The sequence below is a fragment of the Meles meles genome, chromosome 4 (assembly GCF_922984935.1).
Source record: "Meles meles chromosome 4, mMelMel3.1 paternal haplotype, whole genome shotgun sequence".
Taxonomy (NCBI): Eukaryota; Metazoa; Chordata; class Mammalia; order Carnivora; family Mustelidae; genus Meles; species Meles meles.
Genome location: NC_060069.1, coordinates 66,838,498 through 66,856,024, shown reverse-complemented (window position 1 = coordinate 66,856,024; position 17,527 = coordinate 66,838,498). Strand labels below are relative to the sequence as shown.

The 17,527-nt window shown below is 44.4% G+C and overlaps 1 protein-coding gene across 4 annotated transcripts in view; it reads right to left on the bottom strand.

Annotated features, from left to right (window-relative positions):
• Positions 1 to 15,253, bottom strand: part of TNIK (TRAF2 and NCK interacting kinase) — a 396,851-nt gene extending 381,598 nt beyond the window's left edge. For 2 of the 4 annotated variants that reach the window (XM_046001979.1, XM_046001980.1), the window contains exon 1: positions 14,846 to 15,253. In XM_046001979.1, the coding sequence (XP_045857935.1) occupies positions 14,846 to 14,902 (57 nt within the window). In that variant the 5' untranslated portion in view covers positions 14,903 to 15,253. The remainder of the gene's footprint in view (positions 1 to 14,845) is intronic. The other 2 variants (XM_046001982.1, XM_046001983.1) reach the window with 1 other exon arrangement.
• Positions 15,254 to 17,527: the final 2,274 nt, after the last annotated feature.

The following is a 17,527-nucleotide window of genomic DNA, read 5'->3' as shown; positions in this document are numbered from 1 at the left end:
ATGGGCCCTGGGCTGGATTACTGAACTAGAATTTGCAACCTGAATTCCCTCTAGGTGTACAGTCTTCTGAACTAAGCCGGAGCAGTGAACTTCAGCCTTGCAGTGCCCTTACCCTCTAAGAAATACGTTCTATGCTGTAACTTAATACACATGTATATACAATAAATGCACAGTAACAGTTTTCTATTCTAGTCTAATTAATTTTTTTAAAAGCCAATTGCAACCCATTAAACTCACTCCACAACTTGTTAAGCTTTGAAAGGCTCTGGAGAGGGAGGAGGGTGGAGACTACTTATATTGTAAAAAAAAGTACGGAATGGTTAGGCCATCAAAGGCGTTGCTAAATTAAGGAGTTTAGTCTTATGCTGTAAGTCATGAGAAGTCACACATTTCATTAATAAATAGAGGCTGATCAACAAAACACAGGGCCTGCCCTGTGGAAATTACAGTTTCCTCTGGGGAGAGTGGTAGGGGAGGAGACAAAGAAATTATCGGTGAACCATTGGGATTGGAGAAGACTTTGAGGCAGGGGAAACAGCATATGGAATAGCAGAAGGGTGAGCAGACACATGGAGAGAATGGAAAGCAGTTCAGTAAGGAATGGCTTCAGACTGGAATAGCTATTCTAGTCCTTTCTCTGGGAGGGGAGAGAAGTTACCAGCCACCTTTTCTTAAAGGAAATTCCTATGATTACATTTACAAAATAGGAGACATCCATAGAGTACGAGATGACATGAAGGTAAGTACAAGGCAGAAGAATGGACCAGACTTCCCGTCCCTCAAGGTCTTGAAGAGATGGTCTTCCTAGAGATACCAGAGCAGCCTGACAAGCGAGTCTGGCCTATGGTGTATGGAGCAGGCAGAGCTGTGAAGCAGTGTCTCAGGCACGGGATATTTTAACAGGTTTCTCAACATGCAATTTATATGCCATAAAATTCACTTGTGTCACCACCATCCAATTGGAGAACATATCCCATCACCTCAAAAAGATCCTACATGCCTACGTGCCTTCACTCTTCTGTCTTCATCCAGCCAACTACTAATCCACTCTCTGCCTCTACAGATTTGCCTTTTTGGACATTTCGTACAAACAGAATCATACACTGTGATCTTTTGCGCTGGTTTCTTTCACTTAGCGTACCATCCTCATCATAGCACGTATCAGCACCTGGGTCTTTCCCACTGTAGGAGAGTACCCCATTGTACTCCACCATATTTTGTTTACCTCTTCATCAGTGGGTAGACACTCGAGTTGTCTCCACTTTGGGCTATGATGAACATTCAGGTTGCAAGTTTTTGCCTGGACATATGTTTGCCTGTCTCCTGGAGAGACATCCAGAAGTGAAATTGCTGAGTCATAGAGTAAACTTATATTTAATTTTTTCAGAAACAGCCAAACTGTTTTCCAAAGTGGCTTAACCATTTTATAATTCCACCGGCGAAGTATGAGAGTTCCAGGCTATCCACATTCTCGGGGATATTTTAAAATCAGATTTAGGTTTACCATGGCATGAAGCATAGCATGAATACAGTTTTAACTAGCCATTCTGGGAACTGTGAGATTCCCACGGCCTCATAATGTATTTGCATTCCAAATTTCACTAAAAATTAGAAAAGAAATGATCAGAGATGGTCATTTGAACCATGCTTGAAATTACTTAATACTTGGTCACAGAAAATTTGACCAAACTATTTGTCGAATGGAGAGTTATCAGGGAACCAAGCATGACAAACGAGAATGGGCTTTTGCACACTAAACAGAGTCTCTGCAGAGACAAAATCCTAATCGTGAATCCTGCAAACAAGCAGCAACTTACAGAAGGCAGGAACCCAGAAAGAAGGTCACGGAACGATTGCTTTAAATCTGATGCAACTTGCTGAGGATCAGGTGATAAGCTAGGAAGCAGAGACCCTGCTTCCAGAAAAGAAAAGAAAGAGACCTGGTCTCAAGGGGACAGAGAATACTCACAGTAATGTCCCTGCTGCTTTGCAAACCCCAAGTACCTTTCACGAACACGCTCCCAAATTAAAGGAGGGGGTGGGCACCCAGAGAACAAGCAAGGGCTTCGGTTCAGACACCAGAGGGATCCCAAGCTCTCAAACCTCTGCCATTTACATTTTCCAAGCGAGAAAACAACCCTCTGTGTCTGGGGCTGGGATCTCTGGGCCTCTCGCATTTTACTCTAAGTGTCACAGATACTTCACCGAATGTGTACCATCTCCCTCTCTTCACAGAGAGACTTCCTCCTTGGGAGGGACCCTCTCTGTTCCTACGGATGAAGACTGACAAGGACCTAAGCTAATTAAGGGTGAGCACTCTTTCTGGGGCCACCAGTTCAGTGGAGATCTAGGTACCCAGCTGGTAGGGTTCCAAGAGATTTCCCCTGCTAATTTTCAGTCACTCAAGGAAAACAAAGGAGTAACTAGGATAGAGTTACCATGATCTTAAAGGAACGGTGTCCTCCTTCCTCCTCTCCCCAGCTCCCCCTGCCCCACCCTGTCAAAATGTATAAACCTTTGTATTTCTCACTTTTACATCTGTTCTTCTCCCAAAATAAAAGCTGTTTATATTTAAGAAATTATGGCTACAATACCAGTGCGAGTTACATCTTTAAAATACTCACGGAGAGAACATACATATTGTTCTGACCAAAGCGTGTGCAGTGTTCTTTCCCAGAGTAGCATCTGGGTATTAGGCTTCAAGGGGAGCTCCGCGGGGCTTTTATTTATTCCAATGAAAAGAAAACCCAGTTCTCTCCGACTGGTGCTAGAGCTACCAGTTTAAAGTAAAGAAAAGAGAGGGGTGCCTTTTTAGGAACAGCAAGCACTTGGCTTTGACCTAACAATGATACCCTTTCACCCATGCAGATAGATGGCTGAAAAGAAGCCATGTCAAATTCATAGTTTGCTGGGTGTAAGATACCACCAATGCAGGAAACTTTGTTTCCCAAACTTGGTCCCAGGAAGAACTTCTCGAATGACACAGAGAGTCACTGGCAAGTAACCCCAACTAGAGAGTCACTAACATTCCTGATTAAAATGCTTGCACAGTTCAATGAAACCTCAATAATATTAAGACCTCTTCTGAAACAGATGGATCTGTTACAAAAAACTGAATCATCTTTAACTAGGTATTTCTTATATCCAGGCTAATGATGATCATCTCATAACTTTTCCCTTTAAAACAGGCCTTCTAAAGGTGGGGGTGGGAGGGGTCTTTGAATTCAATTTCTTAAAAGCATCTTCCCAGAAATATGACAAAAAATTTTGATACATATTCATTATCAAGTTGTATACAAAGTTACCTTAACAACCCCAAATTAAAAAACAAAAACAAAAACAAAAACCCCACCCAATATAAGCAGTGTGTTTATCTAAGAATTACAGATTAAAATAACTGCACAGGACATCTTGGTAGCTAGGTAAGAGATGTTTATGGATTGTTGTTAAAAGGAAAGTCATATCCTTTAACCTGCTGCCTAGATTCCAAAAGTCCATTTCATTTTTCCTTTCACAAAATAAATAACTCCAAGCTTTCAGGCTTGAAACAAAAGTAGAGCTGAAGGAGCTGTGAATATGGATTCCTTTTTTTCCCTCTATGCAAATACCAGCACCTCCTGGGGCTTCAAACTGAATCCCTACCAGTCCATAGGGAAAACAGGAAATTAGCACCAAAAAGATGCATCTTCTCGGTGGTGGAGGTGGGGTTTCTGTTCCCTGAATTAAACTTGCTAAAAAAAAAAAAAAGGCAATGCAAAAAAGAGTCCAGGATTATCACTTGAAAGTGTCTCAACTTTTGCAGTTCTTGCTTACAAACAATTCAAATGCATATATTAGCGTGAAGTTTCAAATTCCATATTCCTGAAAGTATGCGTCTTCCACAATTTGAAGCCATACGCCTTTATGAAAAAGTTACAGTTACCTTATGTAATAAAGAAATCACTATTTTCTACTCGGCAACATTTTCAGGCATACTCAAATTTCTGTGGATATGCTGTGTTTTTCCAAAACAACCTGTATTTAGCAAGTCATTCTTACAATTATTTCGTTAACATATGCTTCTCCCCATTCATTAGGCACCAAGATCCATGAGGACGGTATTCACATGTGTCTTCTTCACCAAATCCTCAGAGTCACAATGCTAGGCACACAGTAGATGTTCCATTAATATTTGTTGAATGAATGAATGAACCAGCGTGAAAGAAACGAGAAAAAAGAAAGCTGAATTTTAAAAATACAGGCCAGTGATTCCAAACTTACGAAGTACATCAAAATTACCTGGAGGGCTTCCTCGTGCACAGGTCCCATTCCCAGTTTCTGATTCAGTAGGTCCCAGAAGCAGGACCTAAGAGATGAGCGTGAAGCTGCTGCTCCAGGGGCCCCACTTTGAGAACCACTGTCGAGGCAGTTAACCCGTCAACCAGCTCTTAGAAAAATCACAATGCACAGGATAATATTTACTAAAAATCTACCAAGGGCAGACTCCTCTTCTTCCTACTGAGAAGGCCACACAGGTCCTCGCTCCAAACTCTATCGAAATTGCCAACACAGGACATACGTGCGCAGGGAGGATACACAGACACGTGTCCAAAACAGCAAGAAGTCATTAGTACAGTGGAGCTAAAAATGTTTCATTTCTCCAGTGCATTTCTTTATGATGTATCCTACTGTGCAGTTTAATCTATTTTTCTCAGATGGAAATTACTAAACCGCGATGCATGGTCGTTCTTCTTTGCACAACCCCTCTTCATTTCACTTACTAATGGGAGTTTCATCTGAGGCCAGGACGTGAAATGCAGTGAGGAGGCCCATTTTAAAGCTTATTGATGTCGTATATATTTTAGTGTCTGTAAGGACCAGAGCAATGAACAACACTCAGTCCTTAATGATCAGAAAGTAAGCAGAGGCATTACTAAGGTATAGATTTAATCTAAACCTGTCACCAGATTTAACAAGAGGATACACAAAACCAGTCTAACAGAATCCCAAGCTCGAACTCTGATCACTGCATAGGTTTTCAAAGAATAGCTAGCATTAACTTTCAAATGCATACGTTTCTCATGACCCTGTTCTGAATTTAAGTGTATTTATGTCCAAATTATAATCAGAGATGGTACTTAGATAATGTTTGCAAGTACGTTGAAGATATTAAGTGCTCTATAAATGCTAAAAATTATTATTATTTAAATACAGTTTGCAATTACTGCTTACAACCTATTCCACCCACCACACTGCTATAATTTAATTACAGGCAGTTAAAAAAAATTAAAAAACAAAACAGAAAAAAAAAGTGTATAAGTAGAAATGATAAAACAATGTCCATGTGAAGTTCTGGATTTCCATCCTAGGCATAAATAACTTACGAGCATTTTAAATGAAAGGTTAAGGTATAAAATCTAGTAAAGAAGGCAGTTGGCCTCCACAAAGCTGACACCCCCAAAGGTACGTCAATTTTAATAATTTCTTACCTATAAACGGAAAAGAGACTGTGGTCCCAAATGCAAGGCCCTTCATCCTTCTGGCTGCCAGCTGTGCTTCCATTTTCTCCACTGTAATCTTAAAATATCTATAACCATCTCAAAGAAGGTACAACTCAAGATTTTGACTTTGATAATTATCTGACAGATAAAGGCTCAAGCACGGCCCCCTGCTATAACATATCTTCTGGCTCATATTGATGGCCTCTGCATCAGTGGTCTGCAGTTCTTAAAAAATGGAAACCTCTGAGCCCGATTCCACATGTCTTTCAGACACACCTGCCACGTGATTTTCCAAAGAAAATGACAGATTGAAAGAAAACATGCCTTGTACCCAGTGTACAAGGAAACCACCGCTAATCCCCAAACGGTTCACATTTTATGTTTTCACATTTTCAAGGCAAGAAGAAGAACAATTAACATATTCTAAACTGACCTTGGTTATTTAAAAAACAAAATCACAAGCTAATAACACTCGAGCACCATAAGCTCATCAAAGAGAGGTTGTGCCCAAAAGAGAGGCTCCCGGGAAATCTGAGAACTTTAGGGAGATAATACATCAGATAGTAATTCTGATGTCCTAACAAGGTCTACGGGGCAAATAATGGCCATGTGAGTCACTATTGGCAGTGGCTTTGGGGCAGGTCACTTGTAAGTGCAGTCATTTCGTGGCTCTATGACTTTTGGTAAATTAATTGATTTTTCTAAGCCTCATGTGTTCACCTATAAATGATAGACACCTACCTCACAGGAAATTTAGTGGAAATTTGACAGTATCAAGAGACTTAGAGGTCATTTACACACTTTCTTTTTTTTTCTTTTTTAAGATTTTATTTATTTGTCAGAGAGAGAGAGCACAAGCAGGGGGAGCGGCCGGCAGAGGGGGGAGCAGCAGGCAGAGGGAGAAGCAGGCTCCCGGCTGAGCAAGGGGCCCGATGCAGGACTCAATCCCAGGGCCCTGGAATAGTGACCTGAGCCAAAGGCAGAGGCTTAACCAACTGAGCCACCCAGGCGTCCCTCATTTACATCTCACCATAAGCTGCACTTCTAAGAAATTATTCTAAGGACACAGAGATCTATACAAAGATGATGTATGCTTATTGACACACTATCTACAAGAAATAACCAAAAGTTCATCAACAGGAATTGGTTAAATATAAGATTCATCCCCACAATAAAATGCTAAGCAGTCATTAAAAACATATGATTAGAAATTTTTAAGGGTGTTTATCTTTTAGAGATGCATACTGGGATATTTACAAATGGAAGGATATGATGCTTGAAAATAATATGGGGGAGGAAGTGGACGGAGGTGTAGATAAAACAAGACTGAGTATGAATGGATCATTGTTAAGTTGGGGCTCATTCTACTCTTCGGTCTATTTTATGTCAGTTTTATTCAGATTAAATTCACACTCCACAAAATTCACCCTTTTGAAGTGAACAAGTGATTTTTAGTATGTTCACAGAGCTTTGCAACCATGACCACTGCCTAATCTTAAAACATTAGCAGTCCCTTTCCACCTCCCCTCAAGCTCTAGAAACCACTAAACCCCTTTTCTTCTCTATAGATTTGTCTATTGGAGGCATTTCCAATCAATGGAGTCCTCTAACATGTGGCCTTCTGTGTGTGGCTTCTCTCACCCAGCATAATGTTCCTCCATATTATAGCACATATTAACACTTCCTTTCGCTAATGAATGATACTCCACTGTACGGATACACTACATTTATTCACTCAACAGTTGTGGCCATTTGGGTTGTTTCCCCTTTTTGGCTATGATGAATGATAATGCTACGAACAATTCAAGTATTTGTTTGGATATACGTTTTCTGTTCTCTTGGGTATACACCTAGGAGTGGAATTGCTGGGTCACATGGTAACTCTATCATTTAACATTCTGAGGAACTGCCGACCCGTTTTTACAGAGGGGCTGTACCACTTGACACTCCCACCAGGAATGTATGAGCATTCCAATATTCCCTCGACTTTCACATAAGTTTAAAATTCCCCATGGCAAAGAATTTTTTAAATTATGTTACAGAAAAACATTAACAGCATGCAAAAAGGGTGACTATTAAGTTTAAAAAACAGGTTGCAGGGGCACATGGCTGACTCAGTCAGTAGAGTATGGGACTTTTGATCTTATGGTCATGAGTTTGAGCCCCACACTGGGTGTAGAGTTGACTTTATAGATAAATGAATAAACAAACAAACAAAAGCAGCAAACAACTGAAAACAAGTTTTTGAAAAAACAGGTTGCAGATAATTTCAACAATATGATCTTAATTTTTAACACTATCTGGTTAGCGGGGCACCTGGGTGGTGTAGTCTATTGGGTGTCCAACTCTTGGTCTCGGCTTAGGTTGTCATCTAAGGGTTCTGAGATTGAGCCCCACCTCAGCTCCACACGTAGCAAAGAGTCTGCTTGAGGCTCTCTCTCCTTCTCCCTCCCTCCCCAACCCCCACCCCACTCGCTCTCTCTCTCAAATAAATAAACAAATCTTTAAGGGGAAAAAGGGGTACCTAGTTACCTACACATAGAGAAAAACCTACTAAGCCATACACCGAAAAGAGTCCTGCAGCCCCGAAGGCCATCCTGGTGGCAAGTCCTAAGAAAATCAAATCTATGCACTACCTTCATGCAATTCACTGTCTAGTAGTGAACATAATTTTTTTTTAAGATTTTTATTTATTTATTTGAGAGAGAATGAGAGCTCGAGTGGGGTGAGGCACAGAGGGAGAAGCAGACTCCTCTTGAGCAGGGAGCCCGATGCGGGGCTCAATCCCAGGACTCTACAATCAAGACCTGAGCCGAAGGCAGATGCTTAACTGACGGAGCCACCCAGGCGCCCCCCAGGATAGAAAGTTCTATGTGTGATGTCAGTTTTAAAAGGGTGTACGAATGGGATGGATACTACTACCTGAGAGAAATCAGGGACAATTTTGTGGGAAAGGTGGCATTTGAATGCTTAGTGTTAAGCTAGTAGGTACAGAAAAGGGCACCCGCTAAAGAGCTTCCATGGGGAGAAGGAAGTTGTTCTCTGTGGCAGGAGTAAAGGATTGGTAGTCAGAACCGCAGCGCATGGCGGGAAGCCCAGCGGAATTATAGCTGGCCTGACTTGTGCTGAAGAGCTCAGGAGTGGGTCTGTAGACGGTGAGGAGTCAGGGAAGGCCGTGAATAAGAAATCCCAAGACTGAAAATGCGCCGCCTGAAGAGCAGTGTGGCTGCAGGGACTGGTACAGAAAGACTAGTCAGGAGAAGGCTGGCGGCAGACGCTTCGGGAAGCAAGTCTTGTCACGGCTGCTGCCCAGGGGACCATCCCTGCAGTGCATGTAGAGAGGAATGGAGCAGAAGGCCTCAGGCAAGAGACAGTAAGGAAGGTCATGAAAGATTGGGGTGAAATAAAATGTGTTTCGAGAATTTCCAGGCACCCCTAGAGACAACTGGAGAACAGCCTGGGTGTGTAAAAAGCAGAGAGCGAATCATCTTTCTCTAGAGAGAAATAAGCTTCCAACCAGAATGAAAGAAATTACAAGCGGAATTCATCCAACATTTTCTATTTAAGTCCTCCCTCTCTCTCCTCTAGGAACCTTATATTTATATGAGCAGAATAACATTTCATTCAAAAAATATCACCCAGATTTTCTTGGAATTCTCAGCACACTGCTAGTTCAGGCCCTGTTCTAAGGCAGCTACTTCCCCCACAGATATGGAAGAACCAATTTGACACAAAAGCGTTTTTCAAACCCTAAGTTATCCCAAATTCCCTCAGAATCACAGACTCAGAGACAAGGGGTACCCAGCTGGGCGTGGCAGCCATGATCCAATCACAGTAGCTCAAAGCCAGGCGGACTTTCAAACCGTACCCCCCAAGGAAGGAATGGGATGGGACGAGAAGGGCGTGGAAGACGAATACCAGGGCAGAGACAGAAACACAGCAAGAAGACTCAAAATGACGAGATTTCAAGAGCCTTACAGGTAAGGTGGCAGGCGGTGTGCTATTTTCGTGAAGGAAAAAGGCTGGGCATTCTTTAGTCAAGAAAATATTCTATGACCTCCTAAGCAGACAGTTACTCAAACAGCAAATAATGACTTATATTCGCTTTTGTACTAAGATTACTCCAGTTAGTAAGGGACACTAAAAACGATTATGCATATTTCTCTGATGTTCTGTTAACTACTAGTACACACTATTTCATTATGAGGCAATGTCATAGCAAAGAAAACACCTGTTTTATATGTCGAAAAAACAACAAATGTACCTAATTTTAAAAAGACTCTGATATTATTTTAAGATACTGTCATCTTCTCAGTTCTTGCAACTTCACTAAATTCAAATTTAAGACCAAATTTAATTAAGTGCTCTGGGATAAGGAATTAATGTTTTAAGATTTCTTAACCCCCTGAGACCTCTGACCCGAAGGCTTTAAATACAAGACAAATATTCTATCATTTCAGGTGCCCACTCTCCTCCCCAAAACACAAACTCTGAAAAGACACAGGCATAATAAATGTTGTTTTACTTAAATTATGATAATCCATAAAGAGGGGGGAAAGTTTAAAAAAAAAAAAAAAGAAGAGAAGAAAAAAGAAGAAAGTTTTAATGAATAATGCTGATACCTGACACCGGTTTAGAAATACACTAGGGGCGCCTGGCTGGCTCAGTCATTAGAGCATGCAACTCTTGATCTCGTGGTAGTGAGTTTCAGCTCCATGTTGGGTGTAGAGATTACTTAAAAATAAAATCTTTAAAAAAAAAAAGGTAATGAATGCTGACCCTGGGGCAAAGGTCAACCCAGGCCCGCAAAGAAACATACAAGTTCAGCTTGACACATAAAAAGAAAAAAAGGTGCTATTAGAAAGATGCCAGACCTTCTGTTATCTTTTTCTCAGGATCTTTTTCAATTAAGTGAAATCACTGGCATCGAATGGTAGAATCAAGATTCCCATAAAACTCAATTTAATCATGGAATAGTATCTTTGTGTAGTGCTTTACGGTTTTCACAGCATTGCTGTAAACACTTTGATTGTTGAAATCAGCATATGAGGAAGCAAGCGGTTGAGATCATTCCCATTTTTAAATGAATTATGGTTACAGGACTTACCCGGAGTCACAGAACTACTATGACATGGACACAGAGCCCAGTGCTCAGTCCATGCCATTCACTTACTCACTAATTTGTGCATTTATCTGTTTATGCAACTAACTGCAGTTACAGACTTGAAGACGAGCAAGACCTAACCTCCGGCCTCATGAGGCCAGAGTTCATTAAGTAGGCAGAAAATAATCCCCACACCATTTATAACACCAGGACAGAAAGTGTGGCAGGAAAAGATGTGTGCAAGTCTTCCAGATGAGGTCAGTTCTTAAATCTAGGTCTTAAGGGGGCCTAGAAGGCAGTGAGGGGCAGGGGGAAAGACAAGCAGAGGTCATCTAATTCTGTTCACACAGAAAAGTGAGTGCGAGTCCTGGCAGAAACTTAGAGCATGAAGTCAGCAGCAGCCAATCTTGGCCTTGAACGCCTTCCTCCGTGGGCCAAACTAAGGACAGCCAAGGTGCTCAGACTCAGATATATGCCAATCCCCAAAAAGCTTTCTGGGCTGATCTCACCTCATATGTAATAAAGCATACCGGTGGCAAATTTCATTTCTTTTAATACTGTGATGTCTTGAAGGGAGAATGACTCAAGCCTTGAGTTTGAATGAGTAGATTGTTTTCCGTAGCCTATGTATGTATACACACATTTCATACACCCACACGGGTAGTTTATAACCATAACACTATATATGAGTATCCACATAGATTATGCAAAACATTCATAGGACTCTATAAACCTCACATGCAGAGACATCTGAATAATGTCATGTCCAGACTGACCCCATGGGACCAATTCAGCTGGAGATGGGTAACTGAGAGAGAGTACTATGCAGGACAACCGTCTGTCCTAGATGATTCAGACCGTCATTTGCCAGCAGGGGAAGAATTGGGGTGGGGGAGGTTGGAACAAGAAGAATTCCAAAGGTACCTTAATGCTCCACAGTTTTATGTGTTAAGAAGCTTACCTGCATGAAGCAGTTTCTCTAGTCTTGATAAATACAATTCCATGACTCTGGTGAAATAATTCCTCTCTGCCATTTTTTTGTGCTCAGGCAGAAAATGTTTTATTGATTTCTGATTCAGCCACAGACAGTGTGACTTAGAGAAAAGAACCCTGAGTGAAAGTCAGGAAACCTAGATTTTTCTCCCCAAACTACCGTTTTTACCTCTCTCACCCCCACCCCAGGGGAGACAGGGCTGTGTGACCTTGGACAACAGCTACACCTCTCTGGCTTCAGCTTAGTATTAAATGAAAGGAGTGGCTAAGGGTTCTCCAATTCTCTTCCAGCTCTGAGTCTATGAAGTCATCCCCTTCCTCCAACACTTAGTTAATCTCCAGAGCTCTAAAAATTGGGACTAATAAAAATGGATTCAGATCATCTTTTTTCTAACCAAAGAGGATGCTGTTTTACCTTACTTTCTAAAACCATCCAAATCTTGCATAATTTAAAAGATCAGTGCTGTCACTGGTTGCTCTGGTTTAAATTATGCATTGTTGCTATTTGGGGAAAATTTAGACTGGGTCCAGTCTGGGATCACTGGCTGAGAACAATAAGCCCCCAAAGTGAGAAGGATAAAGGCCTCTCCAGACAGGATCTGCTTTTAATGCACTGAGCTCAGGGTTTACAAAAAGAGCATTGATTGTGTACATTAAAGAACCACGGAAACAGCAAGGGACTGGTTAAGGCTGCAGCAAATTCTCCTAGATGCCACTGACCTTGGCTGCATTTCAGGGGTCAGGCTTTCCCTTCGAGGTTCTCAGCAGGCGGGCTTTTCTGAGGGGTTAGGAACAAATGAGACCTCTCATCTAGATAAACCCACCTCTCCTAATGTGGGAAGACAGACGTTATCTGCCCTCTGGTTTGTGGAGATCACCTAGATGGCCTGTGGACTCAAGGGCCAACCTGCACACCTTGCCCCCTACAAGACTGGCCATACCCCCCAGCATCCAGGAGGCATTTGTCTCTACATCTGTGTAAGTCTTCCAGCCAGCAGTTCCCATCTCTAGAGCTGGCCTTAGCCCTCCCTCTTTACACACCTCCTGCAGGCAGAAATACAGAGGCAAAGCACTAAGCCCAGGCCACAAAGAGCGATTTCAGTGAAGCCTGCAAAGATATCTTTTCAAAATACAGATCTCTGGAGCACAGGCCTCCTGTGTGTGAATCACACTCCAGGCAGGCCGGTGAGCACTCGTGGTTGCTCACGAGCCTGCAGGCTCTGTGCTCCATATCTCAGAAAACCTTCCCAGGAAAAAGCCCACAAGGGGCACCTCTGACCAAGCCCAACTTAAAAATCACATCTGAGCGCTTTCCATTAGAGGAGCAATGATGAGATTCTAGCTCAGGAAAACCACAAGCCTTGCGCATTGTTCAGACTCCTTCCCCCTACCCCCCACCCCACCCCCTACCAGGCTTTGCCACTCTCCTCTACCCTGTAGTCTGGGCCATCCATCCACCTGATTAACCCGCTGGCAGCAACTCCCAGCGCAGAAAGTAGGGCAGATGAACACACACAGTCTGTAAAGCAGGAAACCACAGTCTTGGCCAAAGCACCCACCCTGTTACCAACCCCCACCCCCAGCTGCCCAGGGGGCAGTGGGTTCTGAATGTGGCATTTCTGTGCCAGGGAAATAGACAGCTTACTGTAATATCACATGAATGAGCTTTTGCTGCCCAATGATCAAAAAGCCATTTCAAATGGCATCTATGTTCCTTCTCAACCCCTGGACTGCCTTCCAGAAACCTCACCTCTTGGATAAAAAAGAGGAGGGGAAGTTAAAAAGGAGCTGTGTAGGGAGAGAGGATTAATGAGACTAAAGGAAAAGTACCACTTTGACTGAAATGGTAGCTCTTTAAAACAACCGTGGAGAATGAGGCAATGTCAGGAGGAGTAATGAAGATTCAGGTCTATAATCCCAAGATTTAGCATCGGTCTAACAATGTATGCCTCGGGAGGGCGTGTGAACTTCCCAGCTTCACCCATCCTGGGTGTCTGTATGGAGAGACACCATCAATTTCGTCTCAACCGCCCCCCATGCTTCAAGTATATATGTGGTTGTTTTTTTAAATTTTATTCTTGGCTCAGGAGAGGAAGAAGTCATCCTTAAATTGGTATCCAATTCTTCTCAGCGCCCCCCCCCCCCAACGCTGCTGCCGCCACCCCCACCCCTCACCCCCTTTTCGGCAGGCAGCATCTAATTAAAATGGCAAGAAAGCTCTGCCCCCTTCCCCGAAAGAGTGTGCTGGGAGTCGAGAGTGGGGGTAGGGAGTCGTCGAGGCTACACTGGGATTCCTGGGATTCTGATCTCAAAACAACAGCAAAATGGATTCTATAGCAGTGATGTCTTAGTCAATACAATGAAAAGGCGTCTGAGGCAATTCACGTGAAGGTAAACGCAAACCCGCGGGGCTGGAGGGAAGTAGATGCTCTCTACAAAGGACTGGCCACAGACACAGAGCGAACACACACACACACACACACACACACACACACCCTCACGGGAGTTCCGGTCTGACTGGGGAAAAGCTGAGAACACATCCTTTCACCTGCTTAAGTTCAGCCATAAAACTGAAATGTCAGAGGCACCAAGTCAGAAAGCACAGGCAAGGCTAAGTTAAACCATAAATAAAGGTGAGCGGCAGACTGGCACAGAAGAGAGCGCAGAGAGGGAGTCGGGGCTCGGAAGGCGGAAAGAGGGTAGAGGAGGCAGTTGCCATCTACAAGATCAGCATTGCAATAGCTGTCCCCTTGGAACGGTAGCTTTGGCTTCGTGGGGACAGTCGGGCTCACAATGTCATCTTGCAGGTAGCTGGAAAAAGTGAGTGGCCGGTGCCTTTATTCACGCTGCCGTTATTCCTTTTGCAAAAAGGTACGGTGGGGTCTCGCGCCTTGGCACGAGGTGACCGTCCGGGGAGTGTGTGCACACCACGCGCGCGCGCGCGCACACACACACACACACACACACACACCACGAGCATTGCATTTCATTTTTACGGCTATTTCACCGGTCTAGGAGGAGACTGGCATTAGCTCCACTGGTTCTCCGGGGAGCCTTGGCCACAACCGAAGGAGGACACGTACCGCACAGCCCCTGCGTGGAGGCTTAGCCAAGAGAACCTCAGCAGACCCCGAATCAAAACGAGAAGCCAGGTTCCCTCCACGTCGCATTCGCCTCTGCCCACCGATGTCGGCCCCAGTTCACGCCTCGAGCCCATCAACCCCGACCCAAACCACTGGAAAGAAATCAGAAAACATGTTCTGCTCACCCTCAGAGCCGAGAGATCGATTTCATCCAGGCTGCGAGCCGGGGAGTCGCTCGCCATGTCTACTTCTTCGCGGGAGAAATGGTCCAAAACCACCCTGAAGCTTCTCCCTTGGAAATTCCACCCTGGTCTATTTCACTCGCGTCCTCATGCGGGTGTCGCGCCAGAGGCCCGGGGCCCAGCCTCCCCCGCCCACCCCGGCCCCACAGCACCGGATTCCTATCCTCCGCTCTCCTTCGGTCCGCCGGGTTCGGGAGCCCAACCTGCGCGGATCTCCAAGCCCGGAGCCGCGGTGCGTGTGGGCTGCGCGCCCTGCTCTGCTAAGGGCGCTGGGGCTGCGTGGGTGTATTTAAATGGGACATGCTTCTTTGCTTGTGCGTGGATGGCGGCTGCATTGGCTGTTATAATGAGACACATCAACTCCTCCACTCTGCTGGGAGGGGGGTAGGGGTGGGGGTGGAGAACCACACAGAACTGTCTATCACCGCTTCCTGGGAGGAGTAAAGAAGGTGGGGGCAGGCGGAGGAGGCGTGGTCTCCAACTGGGGAGAGGCCACGCTTCCTGACCGGGTCCCTCTGCACCAGCCTGGGTGGGGGAGGGGCACGCACCCTTTCCGCCCAGGCTTTTGCAGGCTAATCTGCTTGGATGTGAAAAGCTGTTCCTGAACCCTGGCACGCTTATCGTAGGGGCAAAGGGGCTTTATTTTTGTGTGTCCAATTCGTGCACTGCAGCACAATGGCTCTCAGTCTCATCAGGGGGTTTTTCGGCAGGGTTCGCTCCTCTAGCGCTGAACAAATCCGGGGGGGGGGGGAGCGACGGGCCTCCCTCCCCCATTAATTATTTGTGGGGCTGGAGTAAGGCGGGCTGGTGCAACCGGTGCATATAAGGACTTATGTGCAGGGAAGGGGATCCGCCTCCAGGCGCGGAACGAATGGGGGAGAAGCGCACTCTGCGCTCTAGAGGTTTGCTTCGGCGGCGGGGTCCGTCCGCTAGCGACCCCCGGGATCCCGGAAGGCGGGTCTCGAGGGTCGGTCACTTGCTGGTCGGGGGCTGGGAAGGTTTGCCAGATGAGGGAAAACTGAGATCTGAGTTCCCGTTTGGCTTCGCCACACCCAGGACCTGCCCGTACTGCAATTCCCCACGGAAACGACCGAATTGAAACGAGAAGCTTTTTCTCTGGGTGCAAGAGCTTGAGTGCTTCAGGTAACTCCCACGGCCACACCGGGTAAGGCAGCACACGCCGCCTCCCGACCCTGCGTTTCCCTTTCAGGCAGCATTTCCGCCGCTGACCTACTCAGACTGATGGAGAAAGTTTGGCTGGTGGGTAAGACGTAACATACAAAACGCACGGCGTGAGAGCGATCTCACTCCATCCGCTTTCTCACTTAAAGGCTGAACGTTTACAGTGGTAAACATGACATTCTGTAATCAAAAGTATGAAGTCACTTCCCCCAGGCCCCCGCACTGCCCTTCCCCTCTGCTTTGGCCATGCGAAATACATAGGAAGAAATGCTAAAATTCAACTTTTCCCCAAATACAGCAGTAGTTTTGAAAGCATTGTCTGCATCTCGGTTAACATGACAATTTACATCTGGCCAAGTGCAGCGAGAGCTTTGGAATCCTGTGGTGTGAATGTCGGTTTCAGAATAAGACTTTTGAATGAATGAACGGAAGTCAGTGCAGTTAGTTCATCATGACTGCGGACAGTGGAAGACTTTTAAACAGCATTCGCTATGCGCTGTGTTTTTATTGTTCTTGTTAGTATTATTGTACTTATTTATATACACTGGGGAACAGGAAACTGGAAAATTTTTCCAACATCTCAATGGCCACACAGTTATTTAGGAGCTTTTGCCCTTAAAACGTCAAACGTTTAAATGTGTTATGTGCAGAATGCTCGATTTGATCTCTCATTTTCTAATGAAATCATCCAGCTTAAGTAAGGAGCAAGAAGCCACCGAGTAATGTTGAAATGACATAAAAAACCTGTCATTTCCCATCATGGTACTTCCCATCATGGTCCTTATTTTTCCCTTCTCTGTCCCTTTTTTACCCTTAATCTAGATGACAAAGTAATGTATTCTCTCAGTGTGGAAAGAAATCATTAAGATCAGGTATTTAGATCTATGAACGTAACTGTTTTTAAAACTTCAAACATGAGAAATGAGATAAATTTTTTTTTCAAGGACAATCTTCATCTTATACGACAGATTTTATCTGAAACATCCTTTCTTCCCACCTTGAGCAGCTGTTCAGGTCATGATGATGCTATGATACTGGAACTAAATTCTACCCTTGGATTTAGAATTGGAATACTGTATGTTCAGTACGGTAATGGGTACTAAGTGGGGGAGGGCTTCAGTAGAGGCTGACTGGATGAACAGAGTCAAATGGAGGTGGGGGGTGGGGGTGGGGGCTGGTGATGGGTGCAGGAAATACCATAAAAGGAGAGATAACCATAGTCAAGGCCCCTTCAGCTAGGAACTGAAGGAGCAAACTCCAAGATGTTTGTGCTGGAGGTGAGGTAATAGTGGTAACTAGACTGAGAAAGGAAGCAAAGGTCTGCTTCTCATGCCTCATTAAGGAACTTGAACGTTATCCTTGAGGTCAAGTGTGTATCAAATTTCAGCCATTTCAATACAAACTCCTCTAATTTTTTGTCATGTCTGTGTACCTCCCATACTA